The sequence below is a fragment of the Saccopteryx bilineata genome, chromosome 2, assembly GCF_036850765.1.
Source record: "Saccopteryx bilineata isolate mSacBil1 chromosome 2, mSacBil1_pri_phased_curated, whole genome shotgun sequence".
NCBI classification, from domain to species: Eukaryota; Metazoa; Chordata; class Mammalia; order Chiroptera; family Emballonuridae; genus Saccopteryx; species Saccopteryx bilineata.
The window spans coordinates 280,144,846-280,165,979 of NC_089491.1; the positions used below are offsets into that span (position 1 = coordinate 280,144,846).

At 50.3% G+C, this 21,134-nt stretch overlaps 1 protein-coding gene across 2 annotated transcripts; it reads right to left on the reverse strand.

Annotated features, from left to right (window-relative positions):
• Nucleotides 1–1,174: 1,174 nt before the first annotated feature.
• CREG1 (cellular repressor of E1A stimulated genes 1) lies at nucleotides 1,175–10,396 on the reverse strand. Of its 2 annotated transcripts, XM_066255100.1 has the most exons (4): nucleotides 9,966–10,396; nucleotides 6,834–6,953; nucleotides 5,384–5,568; nucleotides 1,175–1,642 (listed from the first exon to the last, which is right to left on the reverse strand). In XM_066255100.1, the coding sequence occupies exons 1-4, from the start codon at nucleotides 10,320–10,322 to the stop codon at nucleotides 1,639–1,641; spliced, it is 666 nt and encodes a 221-aa protein (XP_066111197.1). In that variant the 5' UTR covers nucleotides 10,323–10,396; the 3' UTR covers nucleotides 1,175–1,638. The 2 variants fall into 2 exon arrangements, with proteins under 2 accessions (XP_066111197.1, XP_066111198.1); XM_066255101.1 differs by lacking the exon at nucleotides 1,175–1,642 and having other exon boundaries at nucleotides 5,380–5,568.
• Between the last annotated feature and the right edge of the window lie 10,738 nt (nucleotides 10,397–21,134).

A 21,134-nucleotide genomic window follows, 5' to 3' on the forward strand; every position in this document is an offset into this window, starting at 1 on the left:
CTTTTTTTTCAGTAGTGAAACTGAAAACACACCCAGTGACAGGAAAGGAGAGCCTCCTGTTCGATCAGTCACCTTGTGTCTCCCATCTAAACATTACGAAGGAGGAAAACTTGACGTGAACCACGGGGAGTCAGGACGTTTCGGGGGTGATCTCACTGAGCCCCGCCTCTTCGCATAGAGACTCTTCTCCTCCTCGCCCTCGCTGACCTGCGAGGAATTTGACCCTGGCCTGGAAGGCAGGAGAAGCTGTGGTCATTGGCTGTGGTCCGGCAGAGACAACGGCCTTGACTGGTCAGCACAGGCCCATGGCCAGCATGGTTTCCACCAGATGCAGCCACCTGTGCTCGGGAGCTTTTGGGCTCCTCGGTCACCCTCTCTTTCTACTTTTTTTTTTCTTGATCAGAACCTGCCTTGCCCTGTGGGCCAGCATCAGCCAGTCCCCTTCCAAGACGTTCATGCCCTTGTCAGTTCAGGCCAGGGCTTGGCCCACCCTTCTGCAGGAGGTGGGGTGCAGGGGGACCCAAAGCAGGTGACATGGAGTGAGCATGAGACCAGGCTTCTGTGTCTCCTCCTGTCCCTGTGGAGCTGTCCTTGCTCCTGTGTCATCACACCCGGGCCATCCAACCCCTAACCCTGCCCACAGAGTCACTCTTAGGGGCTTGATATCTGCTCTGCTGTCGAAGGACCGGGCATCCACTCAAAAAGTAGTCCACAGTGCCCTCTGGTGGTCAATCGGAACCTAACAGGAACCTGTTCTGCCCATTCAATTATATCAAGGAATCCATACCACCTGCTGTTACAGAGGGCTTGACTTTTCTTCTGTGATAACTGAATATAGATATGCTTTTATAAGGCACCAAGCAGTGAAGACAAACCTCACACTAACTGGGTAAAGGGAGAAAAACAGATGGGTGCCCTCAACCTAACTTCAACACGAGGCGCTTCAGGCACGGAAGCCGCGAGAGCTGCATTCCGACCGTGCCCCACATTTTAGGACGTGATGAGCTGTGACCAAAGGGAGAGAGTCGATTATTCACTCGAAGCTTTGAAACCGCCAGTGTTTGAGCTGACAGCACACTAAAATAAAAACACGAGGGTTGTGGCAGCGGCCGGCGACAGAGATCGCGATGGACATGAACATCTGTGTTTAACAAAATGAATCCAACTCACGGCATTCAAATAATGCTTTTAATTATGGAGGCATTGAAAAAGAAAGCTAGGTTACCAAGTTTGCTGTAAATCATTTTTCTCAGTCGGAAGCTGTTTGCTGGACTTCGGGTAAGTTCGTCTTGTTTTCAAACACAATGACGCATACCAGTTCCTTTCTCTGAGCCACTGGAGGGTCTATAAGTGGGTCAGTTCCTGACATAGCTCTTCACAAGTGATCTTATCTCGTTTTCTGAAACCATGTCTATAGGTAATGAAACTGTAACTTTATAAAATTTAGTGACCTCGTCTTCCAAGAAACCCAGTAACAGCCCAGCTTGATTCTGTAAGCAAAGCAAGAACACCAGCCCCGCGGGGAAGCAGATGGGCTGATCTTCTGCGACACTTTCCACCGAGAAGCCCGAGTCCTCCAAGTCTGTGTGAAACGTCCTGAAAACGTCACCCGTGAGGTGATATTCGCCCAATTTGGCTTCACCTGGAGAGGAGGAGAGAGAGGAAGGAGAATTGTTTCCATTGACATCGCGTTGACAGATCTTAAAAGTTAACTCATTCTGGGGAAGGACTAGAGGGACTTCTGAGCAAACAGTTTTAAGATTCTGAGTTCATCTCCGGGACGTCCGTGAGCCGAAGCATCGCCTGAGAGTCCCAAGTTCTCAGGTCCACGTGGCTCGAAGCCTCCCTGTGAGCCAGCATCCCTCCTGTCCCGGGATGCTGCTGTCCCCGCCGCCCTCCCCCCCTCCATCAGTAAGCACGATGGGATGGACACAGCATTCTCCAGGCTGTGTGCTTCTCATTTGAGACTATGCGAGAGTTTAAAAGGCAAAAACAAAACAAAACAAAAAACCTGTTGAGAACAGAAGGCATCCCGAACATTAGGGTAAAACAGTGTTAATCGGCTGGTGCCCAACAATGTTGACCCCAGCCAGGGAGGTGACCTTGACCTGTCTTCCTGTTGCAGCCTTGACCACCCACGGCTGTCGGGAACTCTGTCTCCCGGTGTGGGAGACCAGGCAAGTTGTACAAGTTTGTCATCTGTGACCTCGCCTCACCCCTGTCCTTACTAGAGAACAGGCGGGCACGCCAGAGGAGCTGGGACGAGGTTTGTGGCTCAGACGGAAGCGTGAGAAGGCAACTGCCTATTTGTATGAGAACTGCCCCCTCCAGGGGTCGGCAAACACTTCTGTAGACACTGAAACCTTTGGTCCACGCACAGAGATGCCCTCGCGGACCTGACCCAACAGTCCAGTGGGGCAGACGGCATCCCATTTAGCCCCTTATTTGCCCTGCCCAGTGGCATGTGTGCTGGAGCGTTCACAAGATGCCTCTGAGGGCAGCAGAGTCCGGGGTGCAGGTGGCTTTACTTGGCGGAGAAGTAACATCCTCCTGCTCTGGGCAAGCCCCACAAGGTGGCTGCCACCTGGAGAAGTTCCAGCAGCTACAAGGCCACCGGGAAGGGTTCCCCAGGACTGTGCTGGCACCCGGCCCCTACAGATAGTACTGTCTGCTTCCCGGACTACTGGACAGTCCTGGTGGTGATCAGGTGAGCAGGAGGGTGGTAGGGCCGCTCCAGATTCTGAAATGACCACTGATAGTCAGACCTGTTCAGAGAGGTCAGCTTTGAGGCACTGCCCGTCCCCCGGATTCTGGCATCCTGCCTCAGAAGGGGCCACACCCTACTGTGGTCTTTGGTCAAAAGGACAAGGAGATACTTCCTCCATCTCTGAGCTGCAGAGAAGGCCATGTGCACGCGTCCATGCAATAAAGTGGGAACCTCCAATTTATTTTACTCGCTTACTCAGCATGAAGACTTATGAGAAAACACATTTTTATTTTGTTATTCGAGGAAGCATTGCCCTTGGGCACGCTTATTTATACAAATAGAACTGCGCTTCAGAGATTGCTACGTCCTATAAAAGTCAACTTAACCTTGAGGAGCGAGCCTGTCATTTTACTGGCTGTCCTCCATGGTGATCTGTCGGCTGGCCATCATGTTGTAATTGCCACCTCTATGTTCCTATAAAGTCAGATGGCTCTGCCAGCTCAAAGGACAATCACTGGCCTGTACCCCTTCTCCTGCATGCTGGTGGCTTCTTCATTCAAACAAGAAGCTAAGGATCTCTGTATCAAACAACTGGGCTGGCGAGCCGCTGGGATTTACAAAACATCTGCTTTGTACCATGTGTTGTCCTAGGCTGTGTTTAGGATTTAAAAAATAATAATAATAATCAAAAGAAAGGCTGAACTTTGCTCTGAAGAAGTTTACAATTATGGTGGGAAGGCAGCAGGTCACGGGATCTGGACTACTGCGGAGTGAGACACAGGACAGGTGAGTGCCGGGAACACGCAGAGTGAGACACAGGGCACTGAGTGCCGGGAACACGCGGAGTGAGACACAGGGCACGTGAGTGCCGGGAACATGAGGAGTGAGACACAGGGCACGTGAGTGCCAGGAACATGCGGAGTGAGACACGGGGCACGTGAGTGCTGGGAGGAACAGAAGTCCAAACGTGCCAAACGTGAGCTACAACACGCATGTCCAGCTCAGCAGCCTCACCTCTGCCAACCGCAATCATGGCAAGGAGACCGTGCACATGGGTGACACTGCCCGGCCAGCCCCACGGGTGACCTGAAGGACAGCGCAGCAGCCTGGTTGGAAGCGAGGCTGAAGGCCAGCACACCTCTTACAGGCTGCTCTCCATCTCTCCATCTCACAGATGAGGAGCAGCGTCACCGAACTCACAGGGCTGTGCTGAGCGGTCAGTGAGCTCATCCGTACAAAGCAGCTCGCCCTGCTGCCCTGTGCCCGGCTGGGGAGGATAGATCAGCCTACACTAGGTGCTGCTGCCCCTGTTTCTGTGACTGTCAGCACCGTCCATCAGGCTGTGAGGGTGTCAGGTCTGCCAGAGTTACCTGTGGCCCCTGGGGAGGACATCGATCCCTTGTATTCCTGCCCTTGACCCCTGACTTAAGTGCAAAGCATCCGACCAGACCTCCTCTCCTGTCCTTTCAGGAAATGATGCCTTTGGGCCGTGTTCTCCTCCTTCCTTCTCTCCTGCAGCCCCAGGGTCTCAGCCTCCTCCCCTCTGGTGTCCACTTCCTGCTGGAATAAGCCACGCAGCCCCACGGGCACTACTAGGACTGGGGGCCGCCGGGGATGGGTGACATGCTCAGACCTGGGTGTGCGCCATTCAGCCCAGACGCACCTAACTCTGAGACACATGAGAAAACGCCTTCCTGGCTCCAAATGGGGCTCCATCCAGAGCCCCAGAGCATGGCCTTAAAACCAGGTCTCCGCCTAGGGTCTAGCTTGCAGATAGAGTCCAGGGCGTCTGTGAACTTGGGTGGGGAAAAAAAAAGTTTTTATTTTCATTAAGCTCGAACTGAAATTTATAATTTCCTTCAATGAGAACTGTAGGCCACAGACCACACACGGTGATAAGTGTACCTGTGATAATCACCAACAGAAATACAGAAATTGCAGACACTTTTGTATTCCATTTGAGCTAGTGTTGTTGTCTTAAAATACTGTTTCTTCCTGCTCACTGCTCTGATCCTATTTAATGTGTTCATTAAAAAGCCAACATACTACTATACCACAATTACAAGACATATTTTTATGACTATATTTCAATATAGTAGTTTCCTTTATAAGCCTGTGTTTTATGCATTAGAAAAATATACGATTATGGCCCTGGCTAGTTGGCTCAGTGGTAGAGCATCAACCTGGCATGTGGATGTCCCAGGTAAGATTCCCAGTCAGGGCACACAGGAGAGGCAACCATTTGCTTCTCGGCCCCTCCCCCTTTCTCTTCTCTCTGTCTCTCTCTCTTTCTCTCTCTTTCTCTCTCTTCCCCTCCCACAGCCATGGCTCAATTGATTTGAGCACATTGGCCCCTGGTGCTAAGGATGGCTCCTTAAAGCCTCTATCTCAGGTGCTTAAAATAGCTCAGTTGCAAGCATGGCCCCAGGTGGGCAGAGGATCAGCCCCAGACGGAGGTTGCTGGGTGGATCCCAGTCAAGGTACATGTAAGAGTCTGCTTCTGTATCTCCCCTTATCTTACAAAAAAGAAAAAAAATACAATTGCAAGGGTGGTCATAGGCTATGCCAGCCAGCCAAGGGAGTCTGTGGCACATGAAATGGTTGACACCTCCCTGGCTTAAGGACCTCTGATAAGAGCCTCAAAGTAAGGTGAATGGTATATCAATAAATACTTACTGGAATGTGACATTATAATATTCCTCAGGCGTCACTATTTTGGGTCCACCAAAGTAGTCCAGGACCCAGATGTTGGTTATATTCAATTTAGCAAAGAACCAGTTGTGGCTAGAAGGCCAAGACTTCATCTCCGGGTGTCGAACAAACAGTGACTGCTTCGCAATGTCCATTTCTGTCTCATTCACCTAAAAGACATATGTGAAATGAATGTTCTCACAGCAGGGATCTTCTGCCTTCACATCTGTTAACAGTGTGCGATTCTAGCCTTCTACACATCCTAAAGCATTTATTTAGTTACAGATCCTAATTTTTTAAAACCTTTATTTAAAAAAATAGGATATAACTGACATATAACATTGTGTACTTGTCTTTGGTGTACAACACAATGATCTGATATATGTTCAGGGGTGGGCAAAGGTAGGTTTATGGTTTTTTGTATGGAATACAATAATTAAAAAATAATGATACAAGAATAAACTCTGTGTTGTGCATACTCACAACTATAAGCCTCCTTTTGGCTGCCCCTGCATGAACTGTGAAATAATTACCGCAGTAAGTTTGGTTAACATCTATCACCACATATATTTACAAAAATGTTTTCTTTTTTTTCTCTTATGATGAGAACTTTTAAGCTTCACTATACATCTACATCCTGATCATACCTTTAAGGAACCAAGAGGAAATAAAGGAAGCTTGGAGAAATGCACAGACAGGAGTTCAGACATTGGTGGAAACAGACGTGGCGACATGAGAAACCATCCTGAGTCCCGGTTTCCATTGCTGAACAGTAACTTGGAGCTATCAGAGTGACCGGCATGAGGAACCATAACAAAATGTCCCCGGGGCCCATGACATGTAACATTAGCACGTGTTCCCAGGACGAGCACAGATGACCCACAAGACGTGTGCACACCAAGGGTAACCATCTTTAGAAGACACACAGTGGCTCTCAGGAGCATGTGCCGCCCCTCCCCTCCCTCCTGCCGGTGAAGGACGCCCAATACAGACCTGCCTCCACACAGAATTCTGAGACCATACACAGAACTTGCCTGCAGTACCATCATTGACAAGTCAAGAAGCAGGTCCGCTGGCTCAGACATCAGCTCAGTGCATGTGACATCTTGCCCTCGGCCATTCCCGTGGTTTTACTGAACCCCTTCCCTCCAGCACTCACCCCAAATTGTCTGGATGCACACCCAGTACTTAGCAATGGGTTCTCCCCTTCTTACCTACCTAGACTGCTCTCTGCTCTAAGCCACTGTCACACTACAGGGACAGGAACCCTGGCGTGGCAGATATTGTCCAGTGTACAGTGCGGTCTTACTGAACACCCTCTGTGAAAGCAACCTATCACATCCATTTTATCTTACTTCTGAACTATCTCTTCCTTCACTGTTAACAAGCTGATGGCTCTCCTAAAGCCAGTCTGTTTCCGCAGGTGACTGCGTACCTTGGTGACAGTCCCAGCCAGAATGATGTGAGCGCAGAGGGGACTCTGGGGATCAAATCCATGTTTCCTGCAGAAGTTAGTCTGTGCCAAAGACATGGTCAGCGTGGCGTACGGATTCTCCTGTAGAGAGAACACAAAGACCCTCTTGTGAGACCCTGTCTCTGGGGAGGTAATGCATTTCACAAGTCGTATACACACCGTCCCCAGAGCTTGACCGCACCAGCATAAAACAATGAGTTGTAAAACACCACCTTCCACTTGGGATAACTGCTCTTTGGATAGGGCACAATCTTGACCTTCTCTCCAAAAACGGGGAAGGGCATTGATATTTTAAATTAACCGGCTCAGTAAGAATTATTTTTAACACTTCTCAAACTCTTAACTTGTCCCCTTACCCCAGAGAAATTGTAATTACAGGGCCACCCAAGTACAAGGCCGGCAGATATCTTCACTGACAGATCTCAAGGGTTGGAGGCTAACAAGAAGCTACTGCACAAAAAACACCAGTTGCTCAACTGGCTAATTGCACCATGTCAACAAAGAAAGCGGCTGAGTCATGCTTCCTGGTTATCTCATGCAGGCAGAAGCAGTCACGGGATTCCAAAAGAGGAGACGTTGTTCATTCTTTCTCTGACAACAAGAGAAGTACGCTTTGGTTCGGAAAGGGAAGCAAGCAAAATTCCTACTTCTTTCTTACTCCGAAGTCAGCTTCACCAAAGAAAGGCATTGCTGACAGATCATAGCAGAATTCACACATTGCATTATAGACTGCTCAGCTCTTGAAACTCAAAGGGCCTTATATGGGGAATTATGCCATCTCACGGTGACCCATCAAAATAGTGAGTCAGCAAGAGACCTCCTTGAAACCAGTTAGCCACTATCTTTGCTGTCTCTACATTATTAGGCAAGGCAGAGAAAGAGGGGGTTGGGGACAATGGGGACAAGGTCCCTCCCTTCTGTGAGTTTATAGTCTGGCTGAAAAGTCAGACATAAACAAAACTTAAGTAATGCAAAACAAAGACAAAGAAGACATCAAAAGGCGGCACATAACTCATGACCAAGTGACCAGTATAGTTCAGTGGTTTCTAAGTTCAGAGCAAAGAGCCATCAGCATAGCCTGGAGTGACCGAGAAGCTGTAGGGAGCCTTGTAAGGTGTTCAAGCCAGGGTATTTAAAAGGGAGGGACCCGTGACCACAAAAAGACAGGAGTGGGAAGGTGTAAGACATGATGGGGCGCAGTGAGAAAGCCAGTTTGGCTGAAGGAGGGGCTTTCTGAGGAAAGGGCGGCTCCAATCCAGGCTCAGGAGTCAAGGTGGTTATTTCTTAGGCTGACACCGCTGCTTTCCAAGAACCATCGGTCTGGAGAGCCTGTAAGAATGTTGGCTTCCGGCTCCCGTCCCAACCCGAGCACACGCATCTTAACCAAACACCCCAGGAGGATCTCACTCTTCAGATATTCTAAAGGTTTCTGAGCAGAGGGCAGTACTGAGTGATGCTTTGTTCATGTCACTCTGTGGACAGGGTGGGCAGGAGCTGATGGAGGTCAGAAGGAGGAGGAAAAGCAGCAGTTGTAAACCAGCAACGGAACTGGCAATGGAAGGAATCAGAGTCAGGCTAATTCCGATGTGGCCATGGCTTTATGCTTGATTATGGAAAGCTGAAATCTGGGGCAGGGCCCTCCCCACTGTCTCCTCCTGGATTAGTCTGACCTGGGCTGGAGTCCTACCTGACAGCCATCAGCAGGCTGGTCACAGCTAACTCCCTGCCCCTCTGAGTGCGTTATCATTGCAAGTTTAAGCATATTATACTGCAGTGGTTCCCAATCACCTCCCCTCATTAGAAGCATCAGGGAGGGTCTGGCAGGGACAGTTAGTAAAATGTATTTTAACAAAGTCCCTTGGCATTGTATTTTTTCCCAAGTCTTCCCAAATATAGTCTTGGTGACTATGGTTGCAGCCAAGTTTGAGTCCCACTGACACAGTAGACAGAGCCTGCTCAGAGCACACATTCAGGGAGTGGAGCAGGTTGGGAATATGAAGATGGAGAATGGGGTGGGTGTGCCTGGGCTAACAGGGCAGCCGCTTCCATTTCTGCTCAGACAGAGTGGGCCCCGACTATCACAAGAGCTTCCAAATCTTCAAAAAGTTACACATTTAGGTTTTTAATTAAAATCTCAATTTTTAAATGATGGCAACTAATTCAAATTTAGGGAAGGAAGGAAGGAAAGATGGAATAAAAGGAGGGAGGGAGGGAGGGAGGGAAAGAAAGAACAAGAAAGAATTTGTGTGGGCCAAAGAAAACTGGTTGGTGGACATATTCAGCTCATGAGCCACCACTCTGTGACCTGTGTTTTAAAGGCGGATGGACCTGGGGTGAAATTCCAGTTTGGCCACTGGCTTCGGGAAAGTTCCTTAACCTACCTAAGCCTTAGAATGAGGATAGTAAAACCTCCTCAAAGGGTTTTCAAAAGAGACAATGATTGGAAAGTGACGGTCCGTCCACCTGGCACATGGTAGGTGCTTAATCAAGTATCAGCTTCTAACATCTTCTCTTTATTCAACACGTTGTACTTTTCCCAGTTAACCTCAGAACTGGGATCTCTGTCCAAAAGACCCTCCTCCACCAAATTAGGCTAAAACCTAAGACTCTCTGTGGCTCTAGCCTCCCAAGCTGCCTGTCTGTGACACGGCTTTTGGAACAGCAGTGGTCCACCACAGTGGTAAACCTGGCCTTGCCCCTAAAAGGTGGGCAAAAGGGTGAGGAGGAAGATGAATTTCCCATCAGTTCTGTCTCCTACGGAGGTGTCCCGTGTGCACGGGAGGCCTCAAGCCTGCACTCATCTCCGGAATCGCCTGCGTTGTTGAGTAGCAGCTTCTTAGTGCAGAAGGGAGAGTCCTTAATTCAGAAGGAGCGATAAGAAGGAGAAAGCCTTAAGACACAAGTACACAAAGTGCTTCACTTCCCTACAATCTCTGGAAAGCTTTCCCGGGGATTCAGCCGCCCGACGCTTGGGGCGTTGCAGTGCCCAGCGGCCAGCAGCGGAGCGCACTAAGTATGCGCGCCCGGGGCCCTGCCCCGCAGGTGCCGCGACGTGGAGAGGCCAGCCCCGCGGCCCCGGCGCCCCGCGCTCACCTGCAGGTTGCCCACCGACTGCTGCAGGGGGCTCAGGTAGAAGTAGGGCACACCGCTGCCCGCACCCGGGAGCCCGTCGCTGAGCGACAGCACGTCGGCGAAGGGCCAGCCGCTCACCCCCTCCTGCGTGGCGATGGTAGCCAGCGCGCCCCAGTCGCACATGTGCGTCACGAAACGGGCCACGCGCGCCGCGTCCTCGCGGGGCGGCAGCGGCGGCAAGCGCGCGGCGGCATCCCAGTCCCCGTGGTCCCGACCGCCCCGGCCCCGCGCCGCCGGGGCCACCAGCAGCGCGACCAGCGCCGGCGCCAGCAGGCCGGCGAGCAGCGCGCGCGCGGACCCGCGGGCAGGCCCGGCCATAGCGGTGACTCCGGCGACAGTCTTGGTTCCGCGACCTCCGGCGGCCGCCCTGTGTTTAGCCAAAGACCCGGGTTCCGCCCACCACAGGGCAGGCCCCGCCCCCTCCAAAAGGAGCCAATAGAAGCTGAGATCGGTGGGGGCGGCCCTTGGTCGCCCCGCAACCTGCAGGCTTGGTCTGTCTGTCTTGCGCAATGGTGCTCAGTGGGACGTCGTCTTGCTTGACACGGGGAAACGGAGGCTCAGAGAAACTCAACAACTTGCCTAAGCCTTCCTTCTGGGAAAGGACCGGCCTCTGCGCGTGCGCGCACACACAGACACAGGTGCCTTCCTTGAATACCTTTGGAGATGGGTCTCTGGCATCAGAGATGAAATGCTGCGTTTTCTACAGAAGTTCCCCTTTTCTGTTTGCTTCACTGTCCACACTGACCCAGCAAGGGTCGTCGTCACACACACACACACACACACACACACCCCGCTCAGGGGTAAGGGCCAGAAGCCCCAAAGTTTAGGGTGTGTACATGAATCCTCGCCCAGGACTCCCTCGGAGAGGGACCCCAAGGGGCTGTAAAGTCTTCCCTATTCCGTGCACGAATTTGAACTCATCGAAACCATTTGGGGACCTGTTAAGTCATCAGGTTTGGGGTCAATGGTTGCACAGACTGATGCTCCTCTCCCCATGTAAGGAGCACTTCCATTCGCTCCTCTCAACAAGGTTCCTTGCGTCCAGGGGTACCTCCTCATTCCAGTATTACGGGAATTGGTCAATGAGCTCATACCACGTGACCTATACACATCCTTTGTCACATTTACTCAGTGAGCCCTAATCGTTTGGGCCTGGCCTCAGGTGCCCACCGTTAATTGTTGTGACAAAGGCGGACTGTGTGTCCATGCAGGAGTTTGTCAGCGTGTAAGTCTGACTCTGGCTGACACCTGGCCCTCTGAGGCTATTGTTCAACAAAGGTGAGGTCATTTCACTCAGCAGCTGGGGCCAGTCATATGAGCAGGTGTGGGCTACAGGTGTCTGAGCCAAAGTCTACTTCCCGTCTGAAACTCAGCTCCCCATATGCAGCCAAGATTCTCAGGTTCCTCGGTCAGAACTTGGGCCTGGAAACAAGACCGTTTACTCTGGGGTCCTGGATGTTACCCCACGACTTTCACACTCAGGTAAGGGGACTGTGAACAACCCTCACTCAAGGTTGGTTTCCTTTTTAACAGCTGAAATTGGAAGACCTTCAAGCTTAATGGAAAACTACATGGGAGAAATTTAAGAGGAGAATTTAAGAAGAAGAAAATCAATAGCATCATTTTCAAAACAAATACTTAATCCAAATAGCGTGAGTGCCTGCCAACGACAAATAGTTCAATCTAAACCTGTTCAGGCAAGAGCACACCCATAATTTCAAAGTTGAAGTTCCAACCTATCAAGCCCTGTAGTCATGGGACTTCTGTCTCACCTTTTTTGGGGCCTCGGTTTCCTCATCTGAAATGAGAAGCTGGGTGAGATGGTCTGACACCTCTTCTGGCTTTCTAGTCTATTTTTCTATGGACATGCTTTTTGTAAGTTTCATGGTGGGAATCATTTTTCTGCAAGAAGATAAAAAATTATTATTTTTTGTTTGTTTACTGCTGCACCACTTACTTAGTGCTGGTGTACAAAATCACAAGGGGCCCTACTATGGCTGCATCACAAAGCAAGTGCCTAGGGCTCGGTCTCCTGCATCAGAGCAGGACAATGGGTTCTACAAACCCTCCAGCTTGAAGCGCCTCCCCTCAGGGTCTGTCTTTGCACTGGCTGTTCCCCATGCCCAAAATGCTGTTCCCTCAGCTATGGATGTGGCCACCTGATGTCCACCCGGATCTCCATTCGGGTGTCTCTCCTCAGAGGTAGTCCCTTGACCACTCTCTCCAAGAGGCCTCCCTTTCCATGGAAAACCCTGCCTATCTCTGTCAGAGCAATCATCACACAGTGGAATCACCGTATGTAGGTATGTATTTATTTACTTACCTGCCCATTGTGTTCCTGACTAGAATGCAGGCTCCGGAGGAGCAGGAATGTCATCGGTCTGGTCCACTTCCACGCTCTATGCACAGCGTAGGCACTCAACGAATGTTTACTGAATGACTTCCTGACTTAATAACTATCTGATGAAATTCTTATAACATCAACAATAGGAAGTAAGGGTGGCAGAATGGAGACACCCAAGAATAACAGTGGGGTGCTTCTGGCTCTTAATTAGCAAACCCTCCTCATTGGAGAATTGGGGAAAGCTCCCAGCCGGGAGTGTCTGCCTCAGCCAATCAGATGCTTCTGCTTCTCATCTGGACTTGCTGTCTGTATTTGAACAGCCTGACCGGGACCCTATCCCCATAACGCCCCCCACCCCCGCTGGGGAAGAATAATCTTCTCCTTATATTTGGGTTCAGTCCTGGTCAAGAACCTGACCCGCACGCTCCCGTCACTTGGTGTGACCCTTGTTTGTCTGTCTGGGTCCCTACCAGTCCTAGTTTCATCGAAGTCAGGAGCAGTGGCTTCGTCATGTCCATACCCCAGGTGTCTAGCAGGAACCCAGGACATGCCACTGACAAAGTGAATTGTATCAGGATGGCCACACCTATTATCTATGGTTCTCCGGCTGCCTGCTGTGGCTCGGGAACTTTCCACTCTGCGGTGTGCTTCAAATAGCAGGTAGCCTCCTAGTAGTAAGGAGTGAGTAGCTTTGGCGTCGGCCACTTAACCCATGACCTTGAGAGGATGAATTCCTCATCGTTCAAAAGCGAGAAATAATAGCTCCAACCTCACTGGATTTTTCTGGGGATTAAATGAGAAAATGCAATTTAAATGCCGGGCACAGTGCCTGGAATATAGCTCAGTAACTGCTCAGCTTTGGTTTCGCTCTTTCTGTTCCCACTTACATCGCTTCACTTAAACTCTTTTTGAGAGTGGATGCGTTCCACGGAGAGCTCTGTAAAAACACAACAGAACAAAAACACCTCCGGAGGGAAAAAAAATTACAAAATATCTAGGAATTTGCCTATTCCCCTAAGCAGCTGCTGGGGAAGAAGTTTCACAGCCCACCCTGCTTTGAAGAAAAAAATGCCTGAGTGTGTTATTCTTCATTTAACAAATGCCCTTTCCCCGACATTTCTTAGCAACAACACTCACTTTGATCAAATGTTCCCAGATTCTTAAAAGTGTCAGCAAAAACCTGCCCTTTTGTTGAGGACAGTGGGTTTTGTATTTTCCTCACTCACGCTCAGGGACATACGACTAACAACTATTCTCCAGGTATTTGGGGAACAATGTCGACTCCTCTCTAAAAAGAGGACATGTTCTCCACATTCTTGGGTCATCCATGGCACATAAAACAACACCGTGGCAAATATCATTTGGATTACCAATTTGCCAACAAAAACATAGACACTCGGCTTTGGAGGAGCAGTTTTCCAATGTGTCAATGATTCAGTAATACCAAACAGGAAAAGGAAGTTATCTGTGTGCCAGAGGGATGGTTTTATTAGAAAGCGCGCTAAAAGCCAAGCTTTCACACTGGGAGCAAAAATGAGGGCTGTAGAGAAACCCGACAAGGTGTGTCACCCGTAGCCCCCATGGGGACAGGACTTCCTGCCTCCTGGACCCGTTTTCCTTGTTCATCTCTGCTTTGATTATTTCCTTTAATTTTGCCACCGATTTGAAAGAGAGAGAGAGAAAGGGGGAGTGAGAGGCAAAGGGGGAGAGAGAGAGAGAGAGAGAGATTCAACTTGTTCCACTTAGTTGTGCACTCATTGGTTGCTTCTCGTGTGTGCCCTGACCAGGGATCACACCTGCGACCTCAGCACACTGGGACAACCTGAGCCACCCTGAGTCACCTGGCCAGGGCCTTGATTATATCCTTTACAAAAAAAACAACTGGTAAACAAAAATGTTTCCCTGAGTTCTGTGACCTGATGTAAGCAATGATCAAACTTGAGGAAGGGGTCATGGGAACCCCTGATTTGTAGCCAAGTTGGACAGAAGAGTGGGTAACCAGGAGACTCATTACTTTTGATTGGCATCTGAAATGGGGGTCAGTCTTGTGGGAATGAGCCCTTAACCTGGGGAGGGTTGTGTGCTAACTCCAGGGGCTGTCAGAATTGAACTGTGGATGCCCCACTGTGCTGGGAAATTGGGTGATGTGGAGGAAATCTCCCCACATTTGGTGTCAGAAATGTTGTGAGTAGAAGAAAGTTTTTCTTTGCTATTGATGGGGGAGTGCAGGGTGTGTGTGAGTGTGTATCAGTGTGTGTGTGTGTGTGTGTGTGTGAGAGAGAGAGAGAGAGAGAGAGAGAGAGAGAGAGAGAGAAGCAGAGCAGACAGGGGCACATTGACTCAATCTGATATAACTACGACACCCCATTGACCACTCACTGTCTCCCCCTTCTCCTGCTGGAACCCCTCTGCTGGGACCTCCTCCAGACACTACTGCCCTTGCAGGGACCTCTCTGCTTCTTCTGATCCCTTCAGGTGCCTCTGTGGGTCAGGGGCCCTATGGCAGACCCCCTGATTCCTGGCTGGGGCTACTGCCATCTTCTGTGACACTGAAGACCCGTTTGTTTCATATTCTTTTATATGGTCACCTGTGAGGGCATGGTACCACGAGCCAGTAAACTTACCCTCACACGGACCGTGAAGCACGCACAGCAAAGGGGATGTAAGTGTGGTTGGTACTGAAGGTCCCGAGGGAGGCTCTACCTGTCAGCCTGGCTGCTGGGCTGCAGTGATGTCCTCCGGCTTGATTCCCTCCCACCCCTCTCCGGAGGAGAGAGTTGACCAGGAAGATGGCCGGGCCTGAGAACCGAGCTGCAGGTCATGTGATTAAGGCTGGGCCGGGCCAGGGAGAGGATAGTGGAAGGCATGTTCCATCATTTCTCCCCTGCAGGTGTCAAAGACATAGGAAACAAACACTAAAGTGTTTCACAGTTTAAGGTTGTTGAATATGTGTCTTTCTCCGGAGTTCAGGTGTGTGTGTCATACTCCGGACACACGAGGGCACTGTTCCTACAGTTTCTGATCTTCGTGGCAAGGACTTTCTCATGGAAACCAGGTCTGTGGAGCTCGTGGCGGGGAGCGCGAGAAGGGTCTGCTCTGTGTCCTAGGCTGTCAGGATTCTCTGGAGTGTTCTAATGAACCAAAGCAACAATGACAAGGGGGTCAGAGCCTGCAAGCTGGCCTCCTGGCTGCAGGGCTGCTGGTTGGAAACTCAGGGACAAAATCAGCCGATGGAAACACCAACTCTGCAGTGTGACCCAGAATCAGACATACGACGGGAGGGAGCAAGTTGCTTAAACTTAGTAAAAAATAGAAGCACTGTCTCCTCAGACTGTGGGGAGGGTAAATGGGTTGTTCTATCCAAAACATTTAACACAGCATGTGACAGGTAGTAGGGACTCAATAAACAGCCAGCTAACACTGTTGATGACTTTGCAGGGTTGACAGATAGTGGAGCCTGCCCAGTACACCTTTAAGTGAATGAATGAATGAATGAACGAACGAACGAATGAGGTGTGTGGAATAGACAGGATGGTTAAGACTTTCCAGGGTGGAGGCGGCTAGCTGAATTGCCCGGGGACACAGTGTCCAGTCCGTGCACAGTAGGCACTCTCTAGGTCTGTCTGTCTTTCCTCCTCTTCATCTAACCTATGAGGAAGCCAAGGTCAGAGGAGGAAGAAATGCAGTGCCCAAGGCTTCAGCGCTGAGACTCGAGTCAGGCAGAGACCCGGGTCTCCAGAGGGCCAGTGTGAGGTTGGACCATTAGGAGCCCACCTGCGGAGCTGGGGCCAAATGGGGTGGGAGGGGGAGAGACGGGGCTGGGGGCACCTCCGAGGACAGAACAAGTTGGCTTTTGGCCTGGTCTGATGGTGCTTGTGCAGGGTCACGCTTACCCAGAAGTGACCCCACCCGGGTGTGGAAAAAAACAGAACCACAAAAGAGCCTCTTGGCTTGCTCCGGGCCCACCCGTGGTTGGCCTTGAAGCTGAACGGATCTGCAGGGAGAGGTCTCACTTCCCCAAATATGCCTCTTCCGGTGTCACAAGGCGTTTTGGGTCACCTCCTTCCTTTGCACAAGGAGAGCAAAGCGTAGCCTCTGCCCTGGTTCCTTGTCTCCTTGTCCTTCCTGTCCCCGCTTTGCCCCATCATTTCCGGGACCCCATTCTCAGGACGTGGCCATACTCTGCCCCACGGTCGGCTTTCTGTGTCAGCAACTTCCCTGGCTCCCAGACCTGAACGCCTAAGCCCCGAGGACCCTCCCTCTCCCTGGATGGTGCAGTCTGTTCTGGGCCAGCCCAGGCCCCTGCTGTGGAACCACCAACAGGAAGCAATAAAGGGCACTGTCCACGTGCCACGTGCCTGCTGGAACCGTAGTTTCCAAATCTGAAAGCAGGACTCATTGCCCCACGGGGACACATGCCTTTCTAAGGGTTTTCAGACAAAAGGCGTGAAGCCGGACTGTGCCAGGGTGGATGGCTGCCAGGCACGTGCCACATGGGAAATTCTCTCCTCTGGGGGGGGGGGGTGCCGGGGTGCTGCCTGCGTTTGCCATGGATTCATGGCTGTAATCGAGGCTCAGACACCAGCCACAGGGCCTTGGTTGTCTCCTGCTCAGGTTTGGCCAGGGAGCCGGGCAGATCTTCTTCATCTCTTGTGATGTCTCCACGAGGACCCTACTCCAAGTCCAATGCCTTTAAATTTTTTTTTTTTAAGAAATATGAGCCTTTTATAAATATCCATCTAACAATTTAAGTAGATCCAATAAATACGGTAACGACCTGTTTCACACGGCGGGGACTGTGCTGTGTTCCGCCAGAGATAAAAACAAGAAGAAATGGCCCTCACTCTCATGTTTTTGAAAAACCCCTCATGTGGGCGTGAAATTATGAGGGTGCTCAGGGGAGAGGAGGGGAGCCAACGACTGAACACGCCCAACGATGATAAAAGCAATTGTGGTTTTGTGGAGAGCCAGCCTGGTATCAGAGATCTTAGGTTCCAGTCTTGCCTCCTCCCCTTGATGGTTGTGTGGCACCAAGCAAGGTTGTTTGACAACCTCCCACCCCTCGTCTACCGCTAAGGAAATCATCGTCATACCTGCTGGCGAGGCTAGGAGAGGGATCAATGCTAGCGGGTTGTTGAGAGATTTTCCTTCCTTCCTTTCTCCCTTAAGGAGCTTAGAGGCTGGTAGATAAGAACAGGTTCTGCCATAACTAACACACTGAAGAATGCCACACGGGCTTACCCAGGGGTGCAAAGCATGCCAAAGCCGCCTTTGTGGTCTGCTGCATACAGGCGGGGCGGAACAGCTCTGATTGGCATCACTGGGGACCGCTGGCCAGTTTCCTTCCTGTGGGTCCTTCCTGGGCTCCACCCAACCCACTTTTCGAGGAGTAGGTTTCAGGACATTCCTTCATCAGCCACACGGGATGAGAACTCAGACAGATCCAGAGGGCAGGTTGCCAGTGACCTCCCTCAGACCCCCGAGGAGCCCGGGGACAGGTGCTTGATCACCACCGCAGATAGGCTGACCGGGGGAAGAGATTAGACTCACCAAAAGCATCCCCTTGTGAGTGGACATGCTACAGAGACATTTCAGGTACATGGTGTTCACTCTAACCCAAGTGGGGGAGCCAGAACCTAGTGTTCACAATTTTAAAACATTTTTTTTTAAAAAAGAAAAAAAAAAACACCTCTGCTGAGCTTGGCACCTCCCCTGGGCTCTCAAAGACAAAGTTGGGGCCAACATGAGATATAAATAGAACTGATACATGCACTTTTCCAGGTCAGTTCATAGGAAGGTGTGTGCTCGCCTTCATGACACCAGGGATACAGAATGTGATGGCAGGAGCTCTGGAAGCTGCTTTGAGGTGGAGAGCCTCTGAACTGCTTGCTCGGAATTTTTTTTTAATTTTTTTTTTTTTTTTGCTTGCTCAGAATTTTATGTGAGAGAGAAATAAACTTAAGTTTAAGCTATTATATTTTGGGTCTCTTTGTTACACCAACCTAACATTTACTCTAACTAATGTGGGTATATGTATCTGGTAATAGCCATGAAAAAAAAAAGATTAAAAAGCACAGATGGATGTCAAAGCAGAAGAACATTCTTAGACAATGTTACCGGTGGGTTTTGTCTGATGCAAGAGGACCTCACCCTTAGGCACACAGAACGTGCCCCCAAATCCTAGTGCACTGAAACTGAGACAGTGCTTGCCCGTCCCCTCAAAAGGATTTCAAGTGGCATCATCCGAAGAGCACTGGACTTAAGGTCAGAGGCCCGAAGTCTAATTCTAGCTCTGCTTTTTCTGCCTTATGTGAGTTATGTAATCTCTCTGAGCTTAAATGTCCTATTCCAGATGCTGGGACTGGCCTCCAGGATCGATGTGAGGCCTGGCTTAGCACATCGCTTGGCACATAAGAGGCATTCATTCACTACACCACCTCCTGCCCAACCCCTCCCGGAACAGCCTTGTGACTCTGGAGCAATGGACAGAGTGCCTGCCCCATCCCTGCGGTCTGTCTCACTGGCCCTCTAAAGCAAAGCACACAGGCATCCATCGGCCCCTACGGAAGGGCCTGAAATTTGGTGAGCACACAGAGAAAGGGCCCAGAGGAACGCAGGCACAGTCCAGGGGCTTTTATTTTTACAAGCAGGCACACTGGTGAAACCCACCGGGAGCGGAGCCTGGCGACATTTGCGGAACAAAACAGTGGGGCCAGTGTGTGGCTGAGGTGCTGAAACCGTGATCAGAACCTCCAGGCTCTTGGCACGACCTTTGGGGTCAGAGGTGTCTGGGCAAGACTGGCTGGGTGGTTTGAGTTCAGGGCACCTCCATTCTAAAGGCTCCGGTCTACACCAAGAACCTGGGAAAATCTTCTTCCCTGTTGGGCAGCCCAAGGGCTGACATCAACCTGAACCCTGACCAGGTATTAGGGAAGCTTTCTGAACAAACCAGGAACAAGGAGACATTGTACTGCAGGGAGATAACAGTCCAGGTCTGAATCCCACAACAAGCATTCCTGGGTGTCAGCTTACAGCCCCTGGAGTGAGATGTTGCTCCCCTGGGAGGTAAACACCCCAACCCAACCTCCAGCCAACTTCTTGACTCCGACCCATCCCCATACAGCTTGTCCCCACACAGCTCCTCTTGGGCAGTGAGGTCCCAATCACACGTGTGCCCCTGCTGCGCTGGGCCCTGCTGGACTCTTAGAGGCTGAGCTCTACCCCCACCCGACCCCACCCCACCCTCTTGCTCCTTCCCAACCAATACCACAGCCCAGGGACAACAATTATTCTGATGTCTGTCACCCTCCATAAGGTGTGCCTGCTCTCTGAATGTCAGAGCAAGAGCCTGGCTTCTGTTCAGCATTCTGGTTTTGAAATTCATCTATGCCGTTGGGTGCATTAGTGGTTTGCTCCTTTTCATTGCTGAGTCATCTCTTCTTGTACGAATAAGCCACAATTCATCTGTACGTTGGTATTTGGGTTCCTTCTCGTTCTGTGCTCTTATGCATCAAGCTAATGTGAGCATTTGTGTCCATGTCCTTGGGTAGATTCTATCCACTCATTTCTCTTGCGGGTGTATGTAGGCGTGGGGTTGCTGGGTCTGGAAGCTGACTCTCAGAGTTTTAAGGGAAAGATTAAATAAGTCTCCCAACCACCATGTGAAAGAGTACAGCCTTTAAGCAAACCTATGAAGTAGATAAAGGTGTATTTATTAATCTCATAGTCGTTGGTGCCCCTCTCCTGGGTACCCAATCACCCTGAGTCTTTTCCCTGTTTTTCCATTAGTGTGGACATGGATAAGAACACACACACCCATGGAGACCGGCGCTCTGAATTCCCCCAGGCCCACACTCAGTTTCAACAACCCCCAGTACGTGACCATCCTCGCCACATCTACCCCCCCAACCGGTTTTTCTTCCCAAAATATTTAAGAGCAAATCCCAGATCTCACACAATTCCAGTACGTCCCTCCGACAGATAAGAACTCTCAGGTTTAAATACAGCCATAGCATCACCACCGCACGTAAGAAAAGGAATGTGGAAGTCTCGCCATCCTCTGTGTTCCAATTTTCCCAGCTGTCTCAAAACATCGGTGTTTGCATGAGGCCCCAACGCAGATCTGCACGTGGAATTCTGTCACCATGTTTCATAAGTCCCTTTCAATGTAGGACGCTTCCTTCTTTCTCCTTCATTTTTCTAAATGTCAGGGGTTTTTTTTGTTGTTGTTGTTGAAGAAACCAGCTCATTTGATCCATAGAAACTTTCCACCTCCCAGGCTTTGCTGATGAAATAAATCCTCACGGGTCAGACAGGAGGCTGTTAGTCAAATAAGTTTGTAAATATGATATATAGGATTGCAAGTTTATTGTTTGCATTGGGTGTGGGGGATAGGCTGTAAACAGGCAGGGTTGTTATACCCTAAGGCTTAGTTTTAAGACTAAGTCTTTCCCACCCTAAGTGACTTTGTATCAGAGACTTCCTTGTTTGTATATTGGATTAAAGGTTTTGATTTCTACATTATAAAATGGGGCAGACCGGGAGCTTGCTCTATCTCTCTCTCTCTCTCTCTCTCTCTCTCTCTCTCTCTCTCTCTCTCTCTCGGTTCCTGAGATTAGCATTAGAGAGGAGAGCACAGAAAGGCCACGTGGAGGAGAGGAGAAGCAGCCAAGATGGCAGAGTGCTGAAGGAGAAGCCAGTTTGTGCAGAGTTTGCGCAGGGAGAAGGAGATGGGGAACAGAGGTGAATAAGGCTGGTGAGGTAGACACCTTTGATTCTAGGAAACT

Bases quoted from the DNA above. Each gene is read 5' to 3' on its own strand.
- CREG1 (XM_066255100.1), bottom strand. From the start codon at position 10,322: ATGGCCGGGCCTGCCCGCGGGTCCGCGCGCGCGCTGCTCGCCGGCCTG. The intron at 6,954-9,965 runs GTGAGCGCGGGG...TTCTCTCTACAG, and splicing joins AGTCGGTGGGCAACCTGCAG to GAGAATCCGTACGCCACGCT. The intron at 5,569-6,833 runs GTACGCAGTCAC...TATGTCTTTTAG, and splicing joins TGGCTGGGACTGTCACCAAG to GTGAATGAGACAGAAATGGA.